The sequence below is a fragment of the Nerophis lumbriciformis genome, linkage group LG11 (genome assembly GCF_033978685.3).
Source record: "Nerophis lumbriciformis linkage group LG11, RoL_Nlum_v2.1, whole genome shotgun sequence".
In the NCBI taxonomy this organism is placed as follows: Eukaryota; Metazoa; Chordata; class Actinopteri; order Syngnathiformes; family Syngnathidae; genus Nerophis; species Nerophis lumbriciformis.
The window spans coordinates 40,695,791-40,722,517 of NC_084558.2; the positions used below are offsets into that span (position 1 = coordinate 40,695,791).

The 26,727-nt window shown below is 39.6% G+C and overlaps 1 protein-coding gene and 1 long non-coding RNA gene across 5 annotated transcripts in view; one reads left to right on the forward strand and one right to left on the reverse strand.

The window, feature by feature from the left end:
• Positions 1-1,580: 1,580 nt before the first annotated feature.
• The window catches only part of LOC133610381 (zinc finger MIZ domain-containing protein 1-like), a 251,894-nt gene continuing 226,747 nt past the window's right edge, over positions 1,581-26,727 (reverse strand). For all 3 annotated transcript variants that reach the window (XM_061966581.2, XM_061966582.2, XM_061966583.2), the window contains 18 exons: positions 17,913-18,048; positions 17,719-17,833; positions 17,429-17,646; positions 17,146-17,347; positions 16,794-17,069; positions 16,450-16,632; positions 16,285-16,362; positions 16,041-16,209; positions 15,823-15,964; positions 14,517-14,727; positions 14,337-14,442; positions 14,089-14,249; positions 13,889-13,956; positions 13,729-13,797; positions 11,286-11,521; positions 11,048-11,211; positions 6,901-7,152; positions 1,581-6,829 (listed from right to left, as the gene is read on the reverse strand). In XM_061966581.2, the coding sequence (XP_061822565.2) occupies positions 6,722-6,829; positions 6,901-7,152; positions 11,048-11,211; positions 11,286-11,521; positions 13,729-13,797; positions 13,889-13,956; positions 14,089-14,249; positions 14,337-14,442; positions 14,517-14,727; positions 15,823-15,964; positions 16,041-16,209; positions 16,285-16,362; positions 16,450-16,632; positions 16,794-17,069; positions 17,146-17,347; positions 17,429-17,646; positions 17,719-17,833; positions 17,913-18,048 (2,894 nt within the window). In that variant the 3' untranslated portion in view covers positions 1,581-6,721. The remainder of the gene's footprint in view (positions 6,830-6,900; positions 7,153-11,047; positions 11,212-11,285; positions 11,522-13,728; positions 13,798-13,888; positions 13,957-14,088; positions 14,250-14,336; positions 14,443-14,516; positions 14,728-15,822; positions 15,965-16,040; positions 16,210-16,284; positions 16,363-16,449; positions 16,633-16,793; positions 17,070-17,145; positions 17,348-17,428; positions 17,647-17,718; positions 17,834-17,912; positions 18,049-26,727) is intronic.
• Positions 26,555-26,727, forward strand: part of LOC133610389 (uncharacterized) — a 72,280-nt gene continuing 72,107 nt past the window's right edge. For both annotated transcript variants that reach the window (XR_012050716.1, XR_012050717.1), the window contains exon 1: positions 26,555-26,602. This is a non-coding gene — a long non-coding RNA (uncharacterized lncRNA). The remainder of the gene's footprint in view (positions 26,603-26,727) is intronic.

Genomic DNA, 26,727 nt, shown 5'->3' on the forward strand with positions numbered 1-26,727 from the left:
GGACGTTTCAATTGTTCACAGACTGGTCGCGCTCATCAGAATGACAAGACACTTCCGGTCTGCAGGTGATAGCATTCAATTGGGAAGAAACGCCCTACTGCCCCCTACTGACCAATGTGAATACTGATAAATGTGTAATGACAGCTCCAAAAACGAATTCAAACCACAAAATAAAATAAATAAATCAACACAAAAATGTGACACATTATGGGTGGGTCACATGTGCATGCAACACGTCACTCAGGTCCGCATGGAGCTGGAAGGGGCGTGGCCTCCAGCTCCGCCTGAATTTCGGGAGATTTTCGGGAGAAAATTTGTCCCGGGAGGTTTTCGGGAGAGGCGCTGAATTTCGGGAGTCTCCCAGAAAATCCGGGAGGGTTGGCAAGTATGATTATATGACCAACAGTTATCTAGGAATATAGCACATAAATTCATGGGACATCACATAAATGTGTCAGAATATAAGATGCTGAATTATTTGAGAAATAAGACTAATATACACAGTCCACGGTAAACTTTTTTTTAAATTTAGCCCACGTTAAACATCGCCAGATCTCATTAGTCAAAAAACATATGGCGACTAACATGGCAAGAAGCTAGCAATTTATATGACAGTTGAAATATTTATTGTTTACAGTCAGGCTCTAAATTTGTTATTCGGTTAATAAATATCTGCGCTACCGTTTCTCGTTGTTTTTTTAATATTATCGCCACAAAGTCATTTCACGTCATTCACGCCAAAGTCAAACACGCTTTTACAAGGAAGAGGAACAGGAAGTGTTTACAGCCTAAACGGAAGTAAACTCAAATCGTTGCCAGATGTGACACGACGCATTATCGTTCCGGAATATTAAACATGTTGTATTTTTTAGGAAAATACGTTGCTAAGGGCCATTTACTACAGTATACCAGTACTACAGACCGCGTATATTATAAAGAATAATGCAATGTTACCTTTAAATAAACATCGTCATCAACACAGCACTGTTGGAAAAATTCTACCCCTGGCACAACATCGCTCACCTGGCTGTAAAGAGTTACGTAAGACATGTGGTTTTACAACCGCAAGCATCCAATTAAAATGCGGGAATTATTTACTGTTATTTATGGTTTATTTAATAACGTGATAATTTAATTTATAACATTTTAGTGCATGTTTAAACGAAATAGCTGTGGAAAGTGATAGTTATCGCCGTGCGCCATGTTATTAGCATGCTAGTTAGCATGTTGCTGGAATGACTGCTATCGCTCACGTACCAACAGTCGACTAGGAATATAGCACATAAATTCATGGGACAAAACATAAATGTGTCAAAATATAAGATGCTGAATTATTTGCGAAATAAGATTAATTAAGAGGACAAAAACACAGCCCACGGTAAACCTCGCGATATTTCACTAGTCGAAAACAAAATGGCGACTAAAATGGCAATAAGCTAGCAATTAATATGACAGTTGAATTTTTTTTAATTGTTTACAGTTAAGCTCTAAATGTGTTATTCGGTTAATAAATAGCTGAGCTATCGTGGAAACACAATTGCAGAAAAGACAAGAGCACAGAACAACGCAGGTATGTTCTGAATACATTTATTAGATAAATATTAGGGTGCCACGTGGTCAATTGTGCAAGACTTTAAACAAAAAAAAATCACAATGAGTTCCTTTTGTGTTTTTGCAGTAGTTGAGTATGAAGTGATTGTACATACAATGGACAAACTGGTGATATTCGTAAACAAATGTATTTGCATGTAACCTTTATTTTTCTTTTGTATGCAGGCGACGGACAAAAACGACGGGACACCAACTAACAATTTTCCAGTAGAGAGGTTTGCAAGCTTGTTTTTTTTATTATTAATCTGAGGAAACAATGCACATTCCCAGGGAACATGAATACATTTCTGTCCACATGTCTCTATATTCATTGTACATATATACACACATCCTTAGGACACGTGACCACCCTTAACGTTATTTCACTCGATTTTCTATATTTTATTCCAACAAGAGATGTGAGTCTTTTCGTGTGATTGTGCAACTACAGATTGAGGGTGCTGCCCTAACACACTAAAAGTGGCTCACTTGTATGAAAAAAAACATCATTTGAAAGTAAAAAATATTAATAATGTGGCAGTGTTTTGTCACTGATTGAAACATGTCAGTGTGTTGAACTGGAACGCTTACAATTATTAGCGCCATGCTACAGTGAGAGACATTGGATTTCTAGCCTTACAGAGTATTATTAATAAGAATAAAACAGTATAAAATAAATTACAAAAAAAGAGGGATTCAAATATACCGTCATGTGGGTTTAAAAAAAAAAGCCAGATTAAAAAAAAAAAGAAGAAAAATATAAACAATATCATGACTTTTGTGATATACTGTAGGTATCTTTGAAAAAAATGATATTCACATTACACTCATAAGCCAGCGCAATTACAAACATCTTGAAACAAAATGCAAACAAATAATAAAAGAGAGATGGGAAAAGAACATACATGATGATGGTTAAAATAAAAATAAAAATCAACACGTGCAAATAACTTAGACATGTGGGCTGGTCACGTGACGCGTACACAAAGGCGGCGGCGGCGGCGGCGGAGGTCAGTTCGGGAACAGAAAACGCGGCGATGCGAGGAAATAATAGAAAAATATTCACAATGATTATTATATTTACAGTACAATAGCATTTCTTAGAAAATAATACATTTGCATACTGGAACAGCGTTATCATTAAAGAGAAAAGGAAATGTGGCAACGATACTGCGTTTTATGATTAACTGTCAAATAGGACCTTCGCTCACAAACACACCCACCCACACACACACACACACACACACCCACACACACGCACGCATTATCCATCTTCATTTGTCCAACTTTGGTGAGCCGTTTCCCAAAAATAAATTGTGTAATGAGGCAGCAGATGCAACAGAACGTAGAAAACAAAAATCCAGTAAAAATGATGAGCTTACTGAGAAGAGCATCTACGTTGGCGTTTTGAATGAAATCATAAAATAAAAACATATAGCGTAGAAATGTACTAGTTGGCACACTTTGCACATCATTTAAGAGGGTGATAGAGAACAGTTTTGCACAAAAATGAAGAAAAAAAGTAGCGGAAAACAGAGATAAAGACAAGGGATGGGCATTTGATTCATTGTCTTTCATTAATTACCAGCCAAATGAGTGCAATTTTTGTATATCATTCTTTAAATAATATTTTTAAATGGTAGAAAAAGATAATGCAAATTCATTACAAGGCCAAATTATTTATACTACCCATTTGTTACTCGTGAGTATCTATTTTTGACAATTTGTTCAATATTTTAATTAGAAATATTCACACATTTTACGCATAAAAAAAAAAAAAAAGATTATTTTTCATAATATTGTACATTTTTATATAAATGCACACTTTTTTTATTGTTCCAAAGCCTTCTTTCATAATCTCCACTCTAGGTTGTATATTTAAATGTGTGTTAATGCCACTTCCTTGTGTCATCTAACATGTACACAATTTAGCATACCGGTATATTAAATATGAAATACAATTATACACACGGCTTGCATTAAAACATTTCTACAAGCATGAGCAGATTTTTTCCCTTACTAAATTGTTATTGTAAAGCTGGGAAAGACATTAAAAATTCTCAAAAGACAATGTGTTATAATATTAATATTAAATATTCAACATTTTAACTGTTTGTGATATGGGTGTAAATCTTTGGGCACCTAATGATCCGATTACGATTCCTGGGGTGGTGATTTGATTCAGAATCGATTCTCAATTCAACATGATTTTTGATATAAACCGATTCTCGCAATGTATTAATTGGTATAATAATTATAATGAAACTTTTTGAAAACGGGTTACAATTTAGAAAAGCTCCTTCTGGTTGCATGGAAATAGCCTGAAACATTATCATTATTAGGTCTTTTATCATTTTTTGAAAATTTTGAATCGATTTAGAATCAGAATGAATAAGAATCACTGTTCAAATGAGTGAGTTTTTTGTGCTCCCCTAGTTTGTGATGATAAATATTACATATATTTTCACACACTTGTAAATAAATGGCATATTTGACACCTTTCAAAGGGATCTTGGCTTAATCTAGGCTTGATTACTGTATTTCCCGGACTATACTTTTTCCACATGCTTTGAACCCTGCGGCTAATTTATAGATTTTTCTAGGCTACCGGCCATAATGTTTTGTATTCAACAAATAGTTTTCATATTACACCGACAGAGACACTGAAAAGGTGGGTTATTGTTTGTGCTCTGACGCCATCTTTTGGACGGGTTCACTCAATGCAGGTGGTGCAGGTTGAAAATCTACTTCCCGTTTCGTGCCTTGAACCAGAAGTATAACCGTCCATATCGTTCCTGCTCGAAAAGATTCTTCCTTCATCACTCCAAGCAACGTTTGTTAGTTTTACAATGTAACTAAAACAATACATAATTACTAAACCGTCCCATGTGTGATGTCTGTAGGAGTGTTTTTCATGCATATGTGTACGCGCTATCATAATGTAATCAAGCTAGCGTCATTAGCATTAGCGAATATGCTAACACATTTATCTGTGTTAGTATTATTAACTTATGGCGGCATTCTTTTTGTATTGTTTCAGTTTTGTAATTTGATCAAAACGTTTGATCGATTGATTGAGACTTTTATTTGTAGATTGCACAGTACAGTACATATTCCGTACAATTGACCACTAAATGGTAACACCCGAATAAGTTTTTCAACTTGTTTAAGTCGGGGTCCACGTTAATCAATTCATGGTAGAAATCACTGTGAAATTATTGAGTCTGTTTAAATGATTGGAGAGCCTGCTTCCGCAGCTGGTGACGGTGACTTCTGTTTTGTTTGATCAGCCGTTTTACTGCCGTGTTACAGGCACTGTTTGGAAACAATTAACGTATGTAAATAAACATTTACAAAATCTACCGGTTTATATCTGCGGCTTATAGTCCGATGCGGTTCATTTGTACAAATATTTTTTTGTTCTAAAATTTGGTGCGTGTGGCTTAACTACCGGTGTGCTCTATTGCCCGGAAAATACGGTATACACGTGATAACATTTATTTTAAGAGCTAAAGTGGCCAGTCTGTGGTGTCCATACTTTGTCGTTGTAGTAAGTACCGTATTTTTCGGACTATAAGTCGCAGTTTTTTTCATAGTTTGGCCGGGGGTGCGACTTATACTCAGGAGCGACTTATGTGTGAAATTATTAACATATTACCGTAAAATATAAAATAATATTATTTAGCTCATTTACGTATGAGACTAGACGTATAAGATTTCATGGGATTTAGCGATTAGGAGTGACAGATTGTTTGGTAAACGTATAGCATGTTCTATATGTTATAGTTATTTGAATGACTCTTACCATAATATGTTACGTTAACATACCAGGCACGTTCTCACTTGGTTATTTATGCCTCATATAACGTACACTTATTCAGCCTGTTGTTCACTATTCTTTATTTATTTTAAATTGCCTTTCAAATGTCTATTCTTGGTGTTGGGTTTTATCAAATAAATTTGCCCCAAAAAATGCGACTTATACTCCAGTGCGACTTATATAAGTTTTTTTCCTTCTTTATTATGCATTTTCGGCAGGTGCGATTTATACTGCGGTGCGACTTATACTCCGAAAAATGCGGTAAGTTGGTCTTAAATTAGAACACTGCAAAAGAGAATTGCGGCCATGATAATAAAATAAATGAATAAAAGGTGGCAAGAAAATTCTCACATGCTAAAGTAAGCAAATAAATTAACTGCTTTAGTTTGTTTAATTAAAGAAAAAATCAAGTTAGTATTTTTTGCCGTCTAAAAATAAAACTTTTAACTTTTAAATCAAGATACATATTTTATAGTTTTTTGTTTTTTTTTACAACAGTAATTGTAATAATAAAATGCTTAAATTATTGGATTAAATAAAATATTAGGGCTGCAACAACTAATCAATTAAATTGATTGAAATCGATTATAAAAATAGTTACCGATTAATTTAGTCATCGATTCGTTTGATCTATGCTATGCGCATGCACAGAGGCTTTTTATTTTATTTTATAAACCTTTATTTATAAACTGCAACATTTACAAACAGCTGAGAAACAATAATCAAAATCAGTATGGTGCCAGTATACTGTTTTTTTCCCAATAAAATACTGGAAAGGATAGAAATGTAGTTTGTCTTTTTTATCCGATTATTAATTGATTAATCGAAGTAATAATCGACAGTTTAATCGATTATCAAATTAGTTGCAGCCCTATAAAATATCAATATGCCCATCCCTAATCCCTAACGATTCATGACTTTGTAGAAACATATGAAACAGTTTTTAACAAAAATATCACAATTGTAGTAAAAAGGAACATTTATGAATCGAAAGTTATTCATCTTCATTGTTTGTTTTGCGTGGCGTGGATCTCCTGTGCTATTAAATGATGTGTGGTGGCCTCTCCCCACGGAACAACGACAACATGGCGGATCTCTCCAGCCGAGTGAAAATGCTACAAGTGTTTGCGTGGCGTTCAAAACAACGGGTGATTTTTAGCTGCACAGTTCGAAAGGACTTCCCGACGTGTCTTTTTGTGTTCCCAAGTAAAACTGTACAAGAGGAAGAAGAGAAGGGGGAGTGCATCTTTGTGTTCGTCAAGTACAGAGCGGCGTCCGGGCGCTATAAAGTCCACGCCCCCGGTGCACGCCTCAGTTGTTTTCAAACAGCGACAGGAGGTCGTCATTACTATTGCTGGGGAGGTCCGGAGGGTCCAGGTAGGACAAGAGCTCGTCAGGGTTGGCCAACTCTGGAAGAAGCTGCACGGGAACACAAAATGTTAAACATCTTTCTATAAAAGGCCTTTTCGGTAAAAAAGTCGCAAACTCACGTCTAAAGAAGGTTCCGGCATGTCCGAGCCGGCTTGGCTGTCCAAACTGGAGGGGTTAAAGGTCAGGTCGCTATGGGGGTGGCTGTTGGAGCCGGGCTGCTGCTGCTGCTGTTGCTGCTGAGGAGGAGGGGGCGGAGCTTGTCGCGAGGGGGGCGGGGGTCCGCTGTGGTGTTGGCTCGCCGGGTGTGGCGACCCATGTAAGCTCTGCTGCAATGGACCATGTGACTGCTCATTGCCGGAAGAGTGAGGTATCTGCGAGAAGTGGCCGACATGTCTTAGATACTGATTGACATTGAACGCATCACATGGGGCAGGACATGCTAACAGCGACATTTCAAAGGAACTTTATCCAAGATGAGACTGAGGGCAGCAAGAAGATGGAAGATTATAATCCTGCTGCTATTGTTAGCATTTTGTTTCATCAGTCAATAAAAATAGTAAAAGGAAGTAGCCTGCTAATTAGTTGGTAGCGGGGGGTGTATATTGTAGCGTCCCGGAAGAGTTAGTGCTGCAAGGGGTTCTGGGTGTTTGTTCTGTTGTGTTTATGTTGTGTTACGGTGCGGATGTTCTCCCGAAATGTGTTTGTCATTCTTGTTTGGTGTGGGTTCACAGTGTGGCGCATATTTGTAACAGTGTTAAAGTTGTTTATACGGCCACCCTCAGTGTGACCTGTATGGCTGTTGATTATATGTGTGTAAAAGCAGCATATATTATGTGACTGGGCCGGCACGCTGTTTGTATGGAGGAAAAGCGGACTTGACGTCAAGTTGTAGAGGACGCTAAAGGCAGTGCCTTTAAGGCACGCCCCCAATAATATTGTCTGGGTGGAAATCGGTAGAATGGTTGCCCCGGGAGATTTTCGGGTGGGGTACTGAAATTCGGGAGTCTCCCGGGAAAATCGGGAAGTTGAAACCGATACCGATAATTTCCGATATTACATTTTAAAGCATTTATCGGCTTCTCTAATCACAAATAATGTGCTTGATTTTTCTTTTGTTGGCATTTTTTACTCTCATGTTAGTATATTTTATACCTATGTTAGCATATTTTGCTTGTATGTTAGCAGTTTTCTTCTTTTGTTGGCATCTATTGTTCTTCCTTAAGTATATTTTGCTCTAATCTTAGCATCTTTTCCCCTTATTTTAGCATTTTTTGATCTCATGTTAGCAGTTTTTACACTTATGTTAGCATATTTTACACTGATGTCAGCATGTTTTGTGTTTATGTTAGCATCTTTTGCTCTTATTGTGTATCTTTTACACTTATGTTAGCATCTTTTACGCTTATGTTGGCATCTTTTACGCTTATGTTGGCATCTTTTACTCTTATGTTAGTATATTCTACACCGGTGGTATAGCTCGGTTGGTAGAACGGCCGTGCCAGCAACTTGAGGGTTGCAGGTTCAATCCCCGCTTCCGCCATCCTAGTCACTGCCGTTGTGTCCTTGGGCAAGACACTTTACCCACCTGCTCCCAGTGCCACCCACACTGGTTTAAATGTAACTTAGATATTGGGTTTGGGTTTCACTATGTAAAGCGCTTTGAGTCACTAGAGAAAAAGCGCTATATAAATGTAATTCACTTCACCTATGTGAGCATATTTTGCTTGTATGTTAGCAGTTTTTGTTATTATGTTAGAAGCTATTGTTCTTCGGTTAGTATATTTTGCTCTAATGTTAGCATCTTTTCCCCTTATTTTAGCATTTTTTGATCTCATGTTTGCAGTTTTTACACTTATGTTAGCATCTTTTACACTGATGTCGTCATGTTTTGCGTGTATGTTAGCATCTTTTGCTCTTATTTGAGTATCTTTTACACTTATGTTTGCATCTTTTGCACAAACTGTATGTCAGCATCATTTGATTTTATTTTAACATAATTTGTTTTAATGTTTGCATATTTTGCTCTTATTTTAGTATATTCTGCAATTATCTTAGCATATTTTGCTCTTGTGTTAGCATGTTCAGTTCAGTTTCAGTTTATTTGGAACATGCACACAATGCAACGTAATGCATCACATATTTCCAGTTGTTTCATTACAGCATGTCGGAAAAGAAGTAGGAAGACACAGAGCTTTTTTAATCCTACCCCTTTTCCCTTAGGGTTCCAGGTTCGATTCCCGCTTCCGCCATCCTAGTCCCTGCCGTTGTGTCCTTGGGCAAGACACGTTACCCACCTGCTCCCAGTGCCACCTACACTGGTTTAAATGTAATTTAGATATTGGGTTGCACTATGTAAAGCGCATTGACTCACTAGAAAAAAGCGCTATATAAATGTAATTCACTTCACTTCAGTAATGTTAGGATTTTCTGCTCTTATGTTCGTCTGTATATCGTCTTACGTATCGTCTGGAGTGAGACATTCTAACAAACGAACAAATATTACCCAGTATTACCTGCTTCGGGGTATTTACTTTGATTGTTGTCATTGTTTAATATTTGATTTTCGTAAGTTAGCATTATTACGGTACTTAAATACCACCTCACCGATTTCCGCAACATTTTAAAGCAGGGGTACGCATGGGCTCTGTAAGAAATGTATTGGTGATCTATTGCGAGTTATTGTTCAGTCGGTTTGTTAATAACTTAGATAAGCAAAACCTTGTAACATGGTGGCACATGAACTGAGAAAGAAATTCATTAATCAGCGTTACATAAATAGTGCAAGTGATTGATTGCGAGTTATTGGTTAGCCACTTTGTTCGAAACTTAGAAGGATTCCACAAAAACTGCCCCAACCGGACGGATTACCGCAAAACTTGGTAGTAGGGTAGCACATCGCTTCATGAAACAGCGCAAAGCAAGAGTTTTGATTGCGAGTTACTGATTAGCTGGTTTGTTCGTAACTCCGAAGGATCGAGCAAAACCGACCAACTAAACTTTGTAGCATGGTTAGTCATGGGCTAAGAAAGATGTACATACATTAGCGTTTACCGTATTTTTCGGACTATAAGTCGCAGTTTTTGTTTATAGTTTGGCCGGGGGTGCGACTTATACTCAGGAGCGACTTATGTGTGAAATTATTAACACATTAGCGTAAAATATCAAATAATATTATTTAGCTCATTCACGTAAGAGACTAGACGTATAAGATTTCATGGGATTTAGCGATTAGGAGTGACAGATTGTTTGGTAAAGGTATAGCATGTTCTATATGTTATAGTTATTTTAATGACTCTTACCATAATATGTTACGTTAACATACCAGGCACGTTCTCAGTTGGTTATTTATGCCTCATATAACGTACACTTATTCAGCCTGTTGTTCACTATTCTTTATTTATTTTAAATTGCCTTTCAAATGTTTATTCTTGGTGTTGGGTTTTATCAAATAAATTTCCCCCAAAATTGCGACTTATACTCCAGTGCGACTTATATATGTTTTTTTCCTTCTTTATTATGCATTTTCGGCCGGTGCGATTTATACTCCGGAGCGACTTATACTCCGAAAAATACTGTAATAAAAAAGCACACCTCCAAATCATTGGTGCGTCTGTTTGTTTGGAGCAGAATTGTAAACAGAAATACGAAAAAAAAACTAATTTCCATGAAATTTTGTAGAGTTGTGGCGAACAAGAAAAAACTTTACATATTTTGGCAAACAATCTGCTAGTGTTTTTTGCTGTTCAGCTCACGATAACGTCAGCCGAATCCGTCACTAACAAAGAAGTAGCCAGGTAGCTAACTAAAAATAAGGCTCTTTTTATTTTTACTCGCAGTTTATTGCTAGTTTGCGATACAATTTATAGTCCGAATTACCAAAACAGACCTACTTCTAGCTGGGGGCGCTATAACCCCAAATAACAAACCTAAAAATGCCAGTTTCGTCAATTAAAGTTAAAGTTAAACCACTGATAGTCACACACACTAGGTGTGGTGAATTTATTACCCTTGCATTTCACCCATCCCCTTGTTACACCCGCTGGGAGGTGAGGGGAACAGTGAGCAGCAGCAGTGGCCGCGCACGGGAATCATTTTGGTGATTTAACCCCCAATTCCAATCAGCTTCAAGGTTTCCGAAAAAAATGTGTTTACTACAACCCCAAACTAAACTTTGTTTAGCAAAAAAGTATAGAAAAAAGTCACATTTTGAATACCCACATTAAGGTCTAATAAGCAGGAAGAACATCCAATAGAGTCAAAACTCACCGAGTCGGCCATGTTGTGCGAAAGAGGCTTGTCTTGCGTCATGAGACTATTGGGCATGTCGGGCGGGTGGGACAGCTGGGGGCCGTGCATGAAGTCGTTCATCGACGTCCCGCCCGGCGTGCCGTGAGGGAAGTCAAAGTTGCCCTGGCCATGGTAACTGTTGCCTAGGAGACGAGAAGTAAACAGTGAGTCAAAGCTCTGAGGTTGTTTTTTTAATTTTTTTTATTGAGCCGCTGACCTTGACCGCCGTATTCGCTGTTGTTGCCACCCTGATGAGACGAGTATGGCGAAGGTCCGGGGCCGAGCTGGGCGATCATTTCCATCACGTTGGGCATGATCATCTGACTGGGGCTCATGGTCTTAAACCTCTTGGCTAGAGGACCATCAGGGTCCTCCTTGATGTGGATTTCTGATTTGATGGCCACCGGCCGCCAGCTACACGTCGGGTCGATCGTCACCTCTTCGAACTCCGAGCTGGAGACCCAACAGATAAGTTAATATCGTTCATTTTATGTGGCGGACTCAAGAAAACAAGCTCACTTCTTTATTAATACATTCATCATGAAATATGAAAAACTACTTGTGTATAATAATACAAATATTTAGACTACACTACTGAATATAATGTATACATATCCCAATATATACATGTTTTTTAAATGATCATTATAATGTACTTTATCATTATTTTTCATATAGTTGTATAAATATTTTACAAAATTACAATTATCAAAAAATATCCATATTAAGAATGGAATCATGATGACATGTTTTCAATATTGTTTTCTTTATTTTATTTTGAAAAATCACACAGAATCAATCTAATAAGTGTTTTATTTTTTATTTTTGAGTACCAAGGAAAGCAATATGTTAGTGTGTATTGTCATTATATACTGTATTATAATATATTGTTGCATGAAAAAATATTTACTTGATCATCATACTGTTCTTTTTATAAACCTTATTGTAATCAATCAGCCAATATGCAAATGATAACAAAAAGGATGTATTACTGATATAAAATAAATAAAATGACTTACAAAGGCTTAATCATAATACCTTTACCAATAAGACTTACAGCCAACATTTATATGACAATTAACATATATAATAAATACATCAAATATATAGAAAATATGCACTATTCCAAAATATATGCATCAATAATATTAACATGCTATTAGGCCTGAGACGATAACACATTTTGCTCGACAATATATTAACCTACAAATTATTGCCGATAAACAATATTATTGACATTATTTTTTTTTAGATCAAAATAAGCACGGATGAACTGATATTTAATATTAATAAACGTATACCATTTCAAATGCAATAAACTTGTATTTCTGGTATGTTGTAATTAGAATGTAAACTTTTAAATAGCCATGTTTAAAAAAATAAAATAAAACAAACAAGTCATACAAATAAAATATACTCTTTTTGTAAAATGTTGTACTTTAATAAAAATCATAACCAAAAGCAATAAAAGTAGTTTCCGTCTCTGTTAAGGAGAGGGTGGGGGACCTTCAAATATACACAACCAAATGCATATACAGTACAGGCCAAACGTTTGGACACCCTTTCTCATTTCAATGCGTTTTCTTTATTTTCATGACTATTTGCATCAAAACTATGACATCTGTGGAGTGAAAACCATTTCAGGTGACTACCTCTTGAAGCTCATCGAGAGAATGCCAAGAGTGTGCGAAGCAGTAATCAGAGCAAAGGGTGGCTATTTTAAAGAAATTAAAATATAAAACATGTTTTCAGTTATTTCACCTTTTTTTGTTAAGTACATAACTCCAAATGTGTTCATTCATAGTTTTGATGCCTTCAGTGACAATCCATCCATCCATCCATTTTCTAACGCTTATTCCATTCGGGGTCGCGGGGGGCGCTGGAGCCTATCTCAGCTACAATCGGGCGGAAGGCGGGGTACACCCTGGACAAGTCGCCACCTCATCGCAGGGCCAACACAGATAGACAGACAACATTCACACTCACATTCACACGCCTTCAGTGACAATGTACAATGTAAATAGTCATGAATGTGTGTGTGAATGGGTAAATGTGGAAGTAATGTCAAAGCGCTTTGAGTACCTTGAAGGTAGAAAAGCGCTATACAAGTACAACCCATTTATTTATCATTTATGAAAATAAAGAACACGCATTGAATGAGAAGGTGTGTCCAAACTTTTGGCCCGTACTGTATATATGACGATTACCAACGCAGGAAAAGTTACCGACTACATTTTCATCTATTGTTCAGTGAATTGACTTATTGAATATCAGCCCAGGCCTACATGCTATGTAAATACTCGGGGTGTGAATCATTGGGCACCTTGCGAATCGATCCGATTCCTGGGGTGACTTTTAGATTCAGAATCGATTCTCAATTCAGAATCAATTCTCGCAATGTATTATTTAGTGTAATAATTATAATTAAACTTTTTAAAACAGGTTACTGGTTCAAAAAAACAACTTTTAAAAATGTATTTTTATAAAATTTTTTTTATCTATTTCTGAAAATGATTAATCTATTTTTTGTGCACCCCTAGAAAATAAAGTACATTGTTACACAAAATAATATTAATGACTTCAAATACACATAAGGCTATAATAACATTTCAGTCATAGTAAGTCTAAAGCACCACAACAATTGTTTAATGTTGACTTACTTTTGGATGGCGTTCAAGATGCCCCACATGTACTGATCCACCTCCAGGCCTTCTAACAAAGCTGTTTTACTGCAAAAATACGATTTAAAAAAAGAGTGTAAATGTCAAAACTCCATGTTGCCAGTCAACTTTCAAGTATTTTAGGTGGACATGAACATACTTGCATACAGGACATCGCCATGTGCCTCGCTCGCAGTTCAGTTGCAGGTACGACTCCAAGTCGAAACACTGCGGGAAGACAAAGTATTCACAATTTGTAAGGAATTTCCCTGTATTGTACACAACAGACGCCATATCTTTATGATTGTCAAAAGATTCTCTATATGACAAGAGCATTCTGGCGTTTTTCAAACGGTTTACCTGCACATGCTTGCAGTCGTGACCTCTTGCGGGGAGCTGTATTCGCCGGAAGGTGATGGGACACTTGAGGGACACCTTGATCGCCGTCTGCTCAACGCCGTCCTCGCCGTTGAGGGCGGCGTTGCCCGAGGATGCTGCTACGCTGCTGAAGTTCCTCTTGACTTGTGGTGGTGGACAGAAACGACACGTTCAAACAAGCTAGCAACATTAGCATGCTATGTGCATGCGTGTACGTACTATTTGCATACCTTTGGTGATGCAGTGCTCGGCGGGTAGGAGCCTCTTCTTCAGTAAACCCTGGAGGACGGACCGGACCGACGGCCTGTGGACCAGCTGCAGCACGAACAAGTGGGACTGCAAGGGGGAGAAGCATCACGATGAGGAAAAAACACATTTGACACACACTATTTTATTGTCACGGTCCTTACACAGCAGCAGGCGGTGACCGTGATCTGGATGGTGTTCCTGCCCGGCTGGCAGACGTGCTTCAGGTGCAAGGGCTTGTGGGACGTCTTGTTGTCCCCCCGCTCGATGGTGAGAGGTGTGGCGTTGACGCTCACTTGTACCGACGCCGGCCAGTTGGTGTTCATTTGGCGATCCTCGTGGTGGTAACACTTGAATTGCAGCTCGAGGTCCGACCTGGACAGCGAGAAAGAACTTTGCTTTTTGAGTATCGTTTCCACAAGTAGTACAACTTGTCCCTTATTTGGTGCTGCCTAAACTAGTGTTGTTGTGCTTGATATCAGCCTTGGTCCGAAGTCTATTCTGTTGGCAGTTATTTGATCAGCAAATACTTTGATAGCAGCTTTAACCTGGTTCTGGTCTTGGTCTCTATCAACCTCGGACTTTGAGTGCCTCAGTCGTGTTTTTGACTAGGCCTTTGTCCTATTCTTGACGTGGTCTCATCTTGATCTTAAGCTACCTTAGTCGTGTCCTTGACTCTATTTAACATTGCCTCGGTCTTGATTTCTACTGATCTAGATCCACCCTGGTCTTTGTCCCGACCTACCTTTAGTATTGTTTTTGACTTGGTTCTGCATTGTGCAGGTATTGGACCTAATCCGTTTCAGTTTGTTCTTGCCTTGTCCTTGATTGGCCTCGGCTTTGGTCTCACATCGCTTCAGTTTTGGTCTTATGTTGGATATCTTGGCGTGTCTTCGACTTGTTTTGACTCAGTCTCAAATTGCTTTAGGCTTGGTCTTGAACTGCCTCATCTTGGTATTGACCTACCTTGGTCTTGTTATTGACTCCATCTAACATTGCCTCGGTCTTGGTTTTGACTAAACTAGAACAACCCTGGTCTTCCTTCCGATCTGCCCTGGTATTGTTCTGGACTCTGTCTGGCATTGTCTTATTCTTGTTTTCAATTTAGTCTTGCATTGCCTCAGTCTTGGTCTTGACTTAGTCTCAAACTGTTAGAAGTTTTTTTTCTTACTGGGTCTTGTCTTGGCCTTGATCTGTCTTTGTTTTCTCCTGAACTTGGTCTCACATTTCCTTTTGTCTTGGTCTGCATTGGTCTTTTACTCAACTCAGTCTGTATTTGCTATATCTTGATATTGACTTGGTCTCGACTCTTCACAGTCTTGATCTTGGTTTCTGTGGTCTTGACAAAAACACTAACTGGCTAGACCTCATTGGATATTACTTACTGGGATTACATTTCTATCTCAACTGGTTCCTAAGCTATGTAACCCCTGCACGACCAGGTCTACCATGACATATAACATATCTTACCTCCACATAAGAGTCTGGTGCACTGAGGGCCGTAAGTGGAAGACATGATTGCTGACAGCCAGATTGTGCTCTAGCCTGAAGGGCTCCAAGACCACGCCGTCACGCACTGGGAAGGTGAGGCGCAACTCCTCGTTGTGATTGGCTGTGAACATGAAGAGCGCTTAGACTATCATGAACTTCGAGGAGATCGTAATGTCAAGAAATGAACCGTTCCTGACCTGGTGGTGGAGGAAGAGCGGACATATTTGGCTTGATGTCAGGAGGGAATGGTGGTTTCACGTCCGGATTGGGTGATAGGTACGGAGGGATGTTACTTCCTGGGGTCATTGGAGGGGTGGGGTTGCCCGGCACTGGAGAGTGGGGGTAGTTGCCCATGGGTCTGGGTGGCTGCACAAAGAAAATATTCATTATTAAAAGAACCTAAACAGAAAGAGTGAGTAAGCGATGCCACTGTGAACCTACCCCATTCATATTCCCCTGGCTGTACTGGTAACCACTCCCAGAGAAGTTGTTGGTTTGGCCGTTAAAAGGTGGCTCTTGCTGCGAAAAAACAACATCATTAAAAACTCCACCAGTATTTTGTTTATTTTTTATTTTTTACATTTGTTTATGTAAGTCATCCTTTACCTTATAATACTGTCCCATAGGACCGCTGGGTGGTGGATACTGCGACTGGAGCTGCTGTCCAGGCATCCGTTGACCGGGGTAGTTGCTGGACGGCAGCGGCCTAGAAGCGTTGGTTGTCGGGTACTGGCCCTGCTGGTTGGGGAATTGGTTGTTTGGTCCATACTGCTGCCCCCCATAGTTTGGCTGTGGGAGTAGCAAAAAGCGTTGAATGAAGTTAACCTTTAACTGTAACAAATTCAACTTGACTGCTTAACAAATACTAAGACCGGAGAGGGGGCGCTTTATGCTGAACGGTTACTCAAAAGTCCTAGATATGAAAAGAAAACTCATTCAGGAACACTCACCTCCCCTGGATATGGCCTCTTCATGCCCTGCATAACCATGCCCTGTGGCCGGGGTCCAGCATACCCTTGCTGGGGCATTCTTTGACCATGGCCCCCGAAGGGTCCCATGCTTTGGCCCCTGGGCTGGTTCATCCCCATTGGGGGTCCACTCATATTGGATGCATTCATGCCTGAGCCCATGTTACCAGAGAGAGATTGGGGTCCACGGGGTCCTGGCTGGTTCATGAACTGGCTATTGTATGCTTGGTTTGGTCCCATCTGGAAAGAGGAACTCATCTGGAAGACAAGATGTCTCAAATCAGCACCATGGAGGTGTAAAAAAACAGCTGTTTGGCGCCCGGCCTATCCTTACTGGTCCGTATTGATTCATGTCCTTGTTCTGAGTTTCCTGCAGAGCGGCAACCGTGGCGGTGGCAGTAGCGGTCGCCGTGGCGGCAGCGGCAGCTACAGCGGCAGCCGCGGCAGCAGCTGCTGGCTGGGTGAAGTCCGACGGTGGACGGGAGTGTGGAGGGATGCCCATGCCTCCAGGTCCAGCATTAGGGCCCCCAGGGTAACTTTGAGAAAGACAATCCATTACTCCAAATCTTCAATCATGCTAACTGATTTGTACCTTTTTACGAGTAAATGTAACTCACTTTCCACCAAAGCCTCCTCCGCCGGCGTAGTTAGGGCGCCCGTACATGCCCTGTTGCATGTAACCCTGGTTTGGGTTGCCTTTGTTGGGGAACTGCTGCTGAGGACCGGGGAACTGCGACGGGTTCATCCCTGGATTGTTACCTGACATCCCTGAACCCATTGGGTTACCTCCTGGGTTCATGGGGTTGTTGTTGTTGGTCATGGGGTTCCCCAAAACCTGTTCAAAAGATTAGATCAGGGTCTGCTGCATTGAGAAAACATAATATTCAGCTGGGACTAATTCCAATACCTGACTCTGTGAGGTGTTGGTGACACCCCAGACCGTGGTCACCACGGAGAGCGAGCCCGGAGGTTGGTTGGTGTTCTGTTGCCAGGGGACCGAGTCATAAGGAAAAGACCCATCTCTGTGAAAAAAAAAATATCACAAACAATTACTATTTGCTTTTCTCGGTCAATAAAACGGATCATTCCTCTAGAACTGACCCATGTGAGAGGCCGGGCTTCATAGAGCTCATGGGGGGCTGCATGGGCACTTTCCCCGGTGGCTCGTTCTGCCGGTTCTTCTGATGACGGAGGAGGAGGAGGCGTCCCAGTTCCTCGCACCAGGACGACAGAAGTGCTGAAAGAAGGAAGGGAGTGGATCAAAGCCTGAACAAGCTAACCAAAACATTAGCTTTGTTGCTAATAATATACGAAGGCTAGCCAATGGAACGTAGAGGCTGACTTTGTTGTTTTGATTTAAAAACTTAAGGAAAATTACATAAAAAATCATAGTATTTTTGCAGCTGTTTTATAACTGTTTTTATTTACTTATGTATTTTTTTTATTTATTTTTTTACAATTTTAGGCGAAATTAGTTTCAGTTCCCTGCAAAGTCGTGGATAAATGATGACAGCCAAGTTTTGATTATCAAATTTACTGGCGAAGCATCTTAAAGTTACAGTGGGTGTTTTGTCGAGCAACACTGAGCTGTGTGAGAAATTTCAAGTCAATCTAACTTCAGAGCTTTAAAAACAGGCTGCGCCACCATGTGGCGTAATTATCATATAGATAATACTCCTTCACATACTGTATGTGGTAACAATGCAGCTCTATGATCCAGCACGTCAGTCCTACTCTTAGCCACTAGGGTTCACTATTGTCCTGCATCATCACCACAGTGGAAAAATGACGGAATTGTGTCTTTTTCCACCTGCAGTGCTTGCTTTAGCTGTACTGTGCCTACTACAAAAGACTCCCTTTCCTGGCTTTCTCTCTCCCTCTCTGCCTGCTGCATTGCCTGCCTGCTAATAGCCTCTGGGTGGCGTCACAAATGGAATGTGGATTCGATCAAAGAGGCCACCTCTCCTCTTGAGATTCACATCACTTCTCGGCTTGAATAGGGAGGGGCCGGCGGAGGGGAAGAACGGGTGCATTCGGCGTTAGCCAGCCACGTGCAGGGCTGCCACGGTGTACAAGGTGGACACAACATCAGACTAATGGGGCTGACAGGAGCAAACAAAAAAGACTCTTCTCTGCCAACATGGCAACCGAGCGATGTGAATACTCGTGAGTGCTTACAAAGACGGGGGGAAAAAAACAGACACAAAAAATGGGACAAATGCTTTGTGGAGTTTAACACAAGAAAAAGAACCAAGTACTTGTTGTCATGGAAAGCAATTACACTACCAACAAATATAAGCAGGTTATGGTGGTGGCGTGCCTGTGACAGGTAGAAAAGCTCTCGAAAGAAGTCACCTGTTAGTATGCAATCATAACTCTCCAGACCAGGGGTGTCAAACTTGTTTTCATCAGGGGCCACATCGCAGCCATGGCTGCCCTCAGCGGGCCGCTTGTAACAGTAATATAAAAGTATAATCGCCTCATTATATTATTAGCAATGCATTTGGTTATTTGATTTTTGTACGTACAAATTGATGGATAACTTGCTTTGAAATCGTAACTCAAGGTGACAAGCAGATATTTATTGTTATTTTTTACAAACTATCATACGGTATATAATAATTAGGGGTGCTAAAAAATGTTTTTTTTTTATCATAATCGGATCCTGTTTTTTTTTTGTAATTTTCCAAAATCTAATTTATTTAAAATTTTTAGGAATTAATTTAAAAAAAATAAAAAATTTTAGGCCATCTTTATGCTTACTTGGTGCACGTACAGTATGTGTCATACGTCAGCAACCAAAAGAAGGTTTTTGTAAGCTGTTTTGTTAAGGTGTTGTTATTATTTTACCAAATAATACGTTGCAAAAATCAGTTTGAATTGAGAATCGTGTTGAATTGAGTATCGATTATGATGACATAATCCAAGAATCGGAATCGATTGGCGAGGTGCCCAAAGATTCACACCAATAACAATTGAATACTTGTATGTATATATATCAAAGTTTAAGTTTCATGTATTACATACATTTTTTTCTGTCAAAATGGAAAAAATGAAAACATTTAGTAAGAAAGATGAAGTATCCACTTTATTCCCAGGTTTTCGCGGGCCAAATTGAATGACGTGTCGGGCCAGTGTGTGTGAGAAAGTGAAATTGTTTGGCCTCATCTGCTGATTTAGCAGGTGTGAATCTCTAGACCCCGAATATAAGACAACACATTTTTTTCCAGGCTTTTCTCGGGGTAAAATATATTGTCTTTGATTTAGGTCAATATGTTGATTTGTATTGTCCTGGTTAATCTTGTCATGACTTTATCTCAAGTTTCATGAACCTTAACAGATTTTGGACCCGGACCAGGTACTTTGACCTGAATATAAGACGACTCCTCTGTTCAGGTCACCAGTGTGTGTGAGATAGTGACTGTGAAGATGGTCTTGGGGGAAAATTGTTTGGCCTTATCTGCTGATGTGTAAATCTCTAGACCCAGAATTTAAAACACTTATTTCAAACTTTTTAGGGGAAAAAAAATAGTGTCTTATATTCGGGTCAATACAATTTTTTTCATCGTCTTTGTTAATCTTGTCATGACTTAATCTCGAGGTTAATGAACCTTGACAGGTTTTGAACCTGGACCAAGTACTTTGACCTGAACATAAGACAACCCCTCTGTTCAGGTCACCAGTGTGTGTGAGAGAGTGACAGTAAAGAAATGCTCTTGGAGGAAATAGTTTGGCCTCTTCTGCTGATTTAGCATGTGTAAATCTCTACACCCCAAATATAAGACAACACATTTTTTCCCAGGCTTTTCTAAGGGGAAAATATGTTGGGGTCAATATGTTTATTTTTATTGACTTGGTTAATCTTGTCATGACTTAATCTCAAGGTTAAGGAACCTTGACAGGTTTTGAACCTGGACCAAGTACTTTGACATGAATATAATACAACCCCTCTGTTCAGGTCACCAGTGTGTGTGGGAGGGTGGTCCGCCTTATCTGCTGATTTAGCATGTGTAAATCTCAAGACCCCGGAATATAAAACAACACAATTTTTCAGACTTTTTTATATTCAGGGTACTACTTTGTTTTTCATTGTCTTGGTTAATCTTATCATGACTTTATCTCGAGTTTACTTTGACCCGAATGGAAGACGACCCCTCTTTTTCTGGCAATATCATAGTTAAAAAGTTACAATCTGCATCTGGCGTGTGTGTGTGAGTGACAAAAAGAAAACCTCTGATTTGTTTGAAGGTAAATCATACAAAACCCTCTGCTAGTTTTCATGTATAAATATCTAGTTTGGGAATATAAAACAACCAAAAGGAAGTCAAACTTTAACTATTGGAAAACACTAGATGCCGGTTCTTAATGTGAAGTTCCGGCAGTGGTAAAGCGCCTTAAAGGAGAAGAATAAAAGAGTTAGCATCAGCGTTGTTACAGATAATAAAAAAGAGCAATTCTACCCCAGCATTGAGATAAAAATCTTATCTCTACACAGAATTACCGCCTCCACTGAGCCTCCACCTGTTTAATTAGCGAGGCGCCGTGTCATTGACTCCCGGGATAAACTTCCAGGTTTCAAATGACAATCGATTCTATTCTCTCTCCTCCAAACTCACTAAAGGAGCCAAAAACACCACAATGACTCTTCAGGAGCGCATTAAATGTTTGTGTCTCAGTTTACATTAACCTCCCTGGTGGTCCTCCAAGGTTGGTCCCAGGGGCTCGGGGGCCTCGACTCTCAGCCGTATTGATATTCTGGTGCTCAGCTGTGCAGCCGCCGCCGCTCTGTCATAAAAGCCCACCGGGAGAAGTGACAAATGGCACTCGCCGCATGCCCGACAGTTGTCCACGTCCTTGATAACGCCTCGTCTGTCTTAGGTTTTACTGCACTTTCCACTATAGCTTTAGCATTAGCAGCCATTAGCCAGGGAGCTAGTTTGTGTATTGATTCACGCTAAACACCACAAGTTTAGGTCGTTAAATTACATTTGTGCTGTGTTAGAAGACATGCTAGCACAAATTGAATACGCGTTTATCGTCATTATCTGTTTTGGTTGATGTTGTTCAACCAATCTTGCTCAAAGGTTTACACACGAAGAGCTGCCTACTCTTTGAAAACAAATAAGGGTGTTCATGTGAAACTTGCTTTTTTATACAACTATTTGTTGTTGCTTCTTTCGATTTTTTTATAAGAAATTCTGGTACAACCCAAAAAGATCAAATTTGGAGATGCTTGATGGATAACTAGCTAGCTAGCTAGCTCGACGGCAGCTTACAGAATATTTTTTTATTTATTTTCATGGTAGTAAGGAACAATTTATTTATCAGTTTAAAGTTAAAGTTAAAGTTAAAGTACCAATGATTGTCACACACACACTAGGTGTGGCGAGATTATTCTCTGCATAATATTGCGAAACAAAATAGATAGTATAGTAAAACAGATATGTCTTACCTTATACACACACCATAATAATACTCGTATCTTGAAGCACAGTATAATCTAGGGCTGCAACAACTAATCGATTAAATCGATTAAAATCGATTATAAAAATAGTTGGCGATTAATTTAGTCATCGATTCGTTGGATCTATGCTATGCGTATGTGCAGAGGCTATTTAATTATTATTTTTTATTTTTTTTAAATAAACCTTTATTTATAAACTGCAACATTTACAAACAGCTGAGAAATAATAATCAAAATAAGTATGGTGCCAGTATGCTGTTTTTTCCAATAAAATATTGGAAAGGATAGAAATGTAGTTTGTCTCTTTTATGCGATTATTAATCGAAGTAATAATCAACAGATTAATCGATTATCAAATGAGTTGTTAGTTGCAGCCCTAGTATAATCCATCAAGCAGTGAGGCTTCATAGTTTACCAAAGTCGTACTAAAACATTTTGATCGATTTTTGAGCACTGTGTGTAATGTTCTATATTTTCAATGAACCATATACAATTTTGGTGTTGTTTACTTGAGTCATATTGCAGTCTACACGTATCTCTTGTGTGTAACTGCCATCATATTGCAGTCTACACGTATCTCTTATGTGTGACTGCCATCTACTGGTCACACTCATCATTTTACCATGTACCAAATAAAATAGCTTCGAGGTCGGTAAGCACAACCAAAATTATTCTGTACATTAGGTGCACTGTCGAGTTTTGAGAAAATGAAATGATATTAAGGTCGCCTTCTAGTCCGATGAATACAGTAAGTACATTTTTAGCACATTTGTATTTCACTCGTTATTTTTTTTTATAGTTGACAGTTTTCACTTTTGCTCCACTATAGTTCCGAAAGAAAACGACTACTTTTACGCCTATACATTTTGTTTTTGTTGTTTTTTTACTTGCAGAACATAGTTTCTTTATTTCTAGCAAATCGTTTTTTGTTTTTTTTTACTCGCAGATCGTTTTATTTGCAGAAAATGTTTTCTTTTAACTTGTGAATCGTTTTTTTAATTGAGAAAAATCGTTATAAAACATTAAATTAAACATAAATTAAAACATTTGTGTGTGTTTGTGGAGTTTTGGCTGTAATTTCACCATAGAAAACCACAAACAGTTGCTATTTTATTGTGGCTTTTGTTACACGCAAAAACGTCTTTCTCCTCCGTATTGGCGACGAGTTGGGGGGTTGATTCGGAGGGTGGGGGGAGGACGGACGCAGCAGGTGAGACAGATGCCAGAAAGCTCTCATGACCCCTTCATTCCCCCCCCCCACTTCCCTCGGCTTACTATCTAATGGACACCTGCTCCCTTGTCCTTACTCGGCATTGTCCCATCTTGGCCGGGACACAAACAAACACCTCCGGTGGTCAAACAAACGCTCCTCTGGCGGGCGTCCCCCCTCTTTGGTTTCCCTATTGGAAGCTGTCAATGGACACACGTCTCCCGCTGGATAAAGTCAATTAAAAGAAGAAGTCCTGGGAGTAGCAGAATCCTAAGAGGATTCAGGGGATTTTCCTCATGATATACTCCAAAGTCTCCACTTGACTGTCAAGGCCTGTTGTCAAGTCACACTGCCCTCAGTCTCCTATCGGATAAAAGTACATTTGTGCGGCGTGTAGCTGTACTTTTTTGAAAACTGAGCAGATATTTCTTTTTGGATACTTCTAAGACTGGTGCTTTTGCACAGTGGACACGAGTCCATGTAGGCCACGTCATGTTTGTCTTCTTCCTGCATTTTCTGACGGGGATGTTGGAGTCCTGTCAATGAGTACTTGGGCTGGCTGCCTGGCGGGGAAGCCAGACTTACTGGCTGGCTTTTAGGGCAGCCTCCTGCTGGACACATGCACTGTTGTGTGCGCCGTCCATCCGCTAAAAGGACAAAGATGCAGGGGGGCGGAGCTGGGATTTAGGCCAGAAAGGGGGATGAACCATATGTGGCCATGTGTGGGGGGGCAAGAGCAACAAGCAGGAAGATAGAGATTTGGTGTTTTTTTTAAACTAGTAGATCAGATCTAAACCCGTCCATTAAATGAACACCACCTACATGTTCCGCGCTTCTCGCTACCTAGCGGGCGGCAGCTTGCGACAAAGCAAAACGTTCTAAATCTCTTTCGCTCGCCACCCAGAGCTCCAATAACGTGAGTAGGCGGACATCTATAGCGTTCTGCACCCCCTGTTGGGAAATTATTCCTAGTCAAACATCGCTCCCCCCCAGCCCTAACCAATCTGTTACTGTACTTCCTGTAAGCTGATTGGGAGCGTGCATCGTTACGTCTTTATTCGCAAACGCTAATCTGATCATACGCTGCCGACATGCTAGCTAATGATGGATGCAAAAGAGAAAAAAACTGCGATGCCCACGATAGATTGTCACTGTCCAGGCTGCTCAGTGCAACATGTCTATTGGGTAAAGCTAATAGACGCTTCTGATGAAAACATAGTTTACCATAAAGTTACATATAGTTTGAATGTTAACATCCAAATCATGAACCGTAGACAACAACAATGTGGAAAACATCACTGTAAAAACGGATGAAGGAGGTTCACAGGTACAATATGGCAAATAATTAAAGCAATTTTACCATGAAAATACGTTTGATGTGACCATAAGCTTTCAAATCCTGAACTGTAGACGACGACAATGTAGAAAAACTGTAAAATTACCATAGAACGCAAGGGAAGTGGTTCACATACCAAAGACTATAAAAATGGGAGCCATTACCTCCCTGCTTGGCACTCAGCATCAAGGGTTGGAATTTGGGGTTAAATCACCAAAAATGATTCCCGGGCAAGGCCACCGCTGCTGCCCGCTGCTCCCCTCACCTCCCAGGGGGTGATCAAGGGTGAAATGCAGATAATAATTTCGCCGCACCTAGTGTGTGTGTGAGACAATCATTGACACTTTAACTTGAACTTAACACATAACTGTCCAGGATGCTCAGTACAACACGGCTGACAGATAAAGCAAATAGAAGCTACTGAAGTTAACATATTCTCCCAACATCCAAATCCTAAACCGTAGACAACGACAATGTGGAAGAACTGATTACAACCAAAAAAAAAGAGGTCTGCGTGTCACTGTCCCGGCTGTTCAGTACAATATGGCTTATTGATAAAGCTACAAACTACCAATGTGGATATATTTGACCATGAAATGATGTAAAGTTCGAATGTAAACATCCGAATCCTGAACTGGAGACAACAACAATTTGGAAGAACAGCCTAGTTTTGAATGGCAGGGTCCCTGCTATCACATGTTGATAAAAATATAACATTTACATAATAAAAATCAACTCCAGGCTTCCCAAATGCTGTAATAAATTAAGCATGATGAGTTGACTTGAAACTGTTTAATGTTGCACTTTTTATATGTAGAAGAAAAGTTTTGTCATTTTATATAATCTGAGCAACAACTTGAGGCAGTTTAATATTGATTAACGTGGGCAGAATTATTATAGTGTTCCCAATGTGATGACGGCCATAGAACACAAGGAAACAAGTTCACAAGTCGCTGTCCAGGCTGCTCAGTACAATATGGCAAATAATTAAAGCCAGTGATGTGGACAATTTTACCATAAAGTTGTGTTTACTATAAATGTAGACATCCAAATCCTGAACTGTAGACAATAACAATGTGGAAAAACTGATGACAACCATAGAAGGCAAGGGGAGAGGTCCAATGTGTCACTGTCCAGGCTGCTCAGTACAACATGGCTGATAGATAAAGCTATAAAAAAAAAGGCTACTGATGAGGATGTATTCTACCAACATTTTGTGTAGACCACTCAGATAATCGCCATGGAGACACACAGACTACACCCTACAGGACAGTGAGTGGAACACCACAAGTCACGTTAGCTGGTGTGATTAGCTTTTTCGCCGCCATATGAGGGTACTGGCGGGGAAAATGTGGCTGCTCAGTACAATATGGCTACTGGATGAAGCTAATAAAGCTACAGTTCTAACGTTTTTGGAGAACATTTCACCCCCCCTCCCCCCAAAATCTCAAATCTAGTAAGATCTAAAAGAATGAAGTGCGTTTTGCTTGAGCTTTTATGTGTTTTCTTATTTTTCGTATGTGTCAAACCCCCGCCTTAAAACATCACCACCATAGAGCGCAAAGACAGGAGGTCTGCACACTATTGTCCAGGCTGCTCAGTACAACCGTCAACTTATAACACTTGTATTACAGCTAAGGACGTAAACATTGTTACTACTAACACATTCTGTTATTTCCTCTGTCAGCATCTAAAAAGTGTGTTTTACTTAATCTTTTTTATTTTTTTTATTCAGGACACTGGCATTGATGGGACGATAACCATAGGACGCAAGGAAAGAGGTACAAAGTCACTGTCCAGGCTGCTCAGTACAACATGGCTAAAGGTTGTAAAAGCAAATAAGTTTTATAGTAATAGTACATTTATATTTTTTTATATTTATATATGTTCGTTAGGTCAGGAAAAA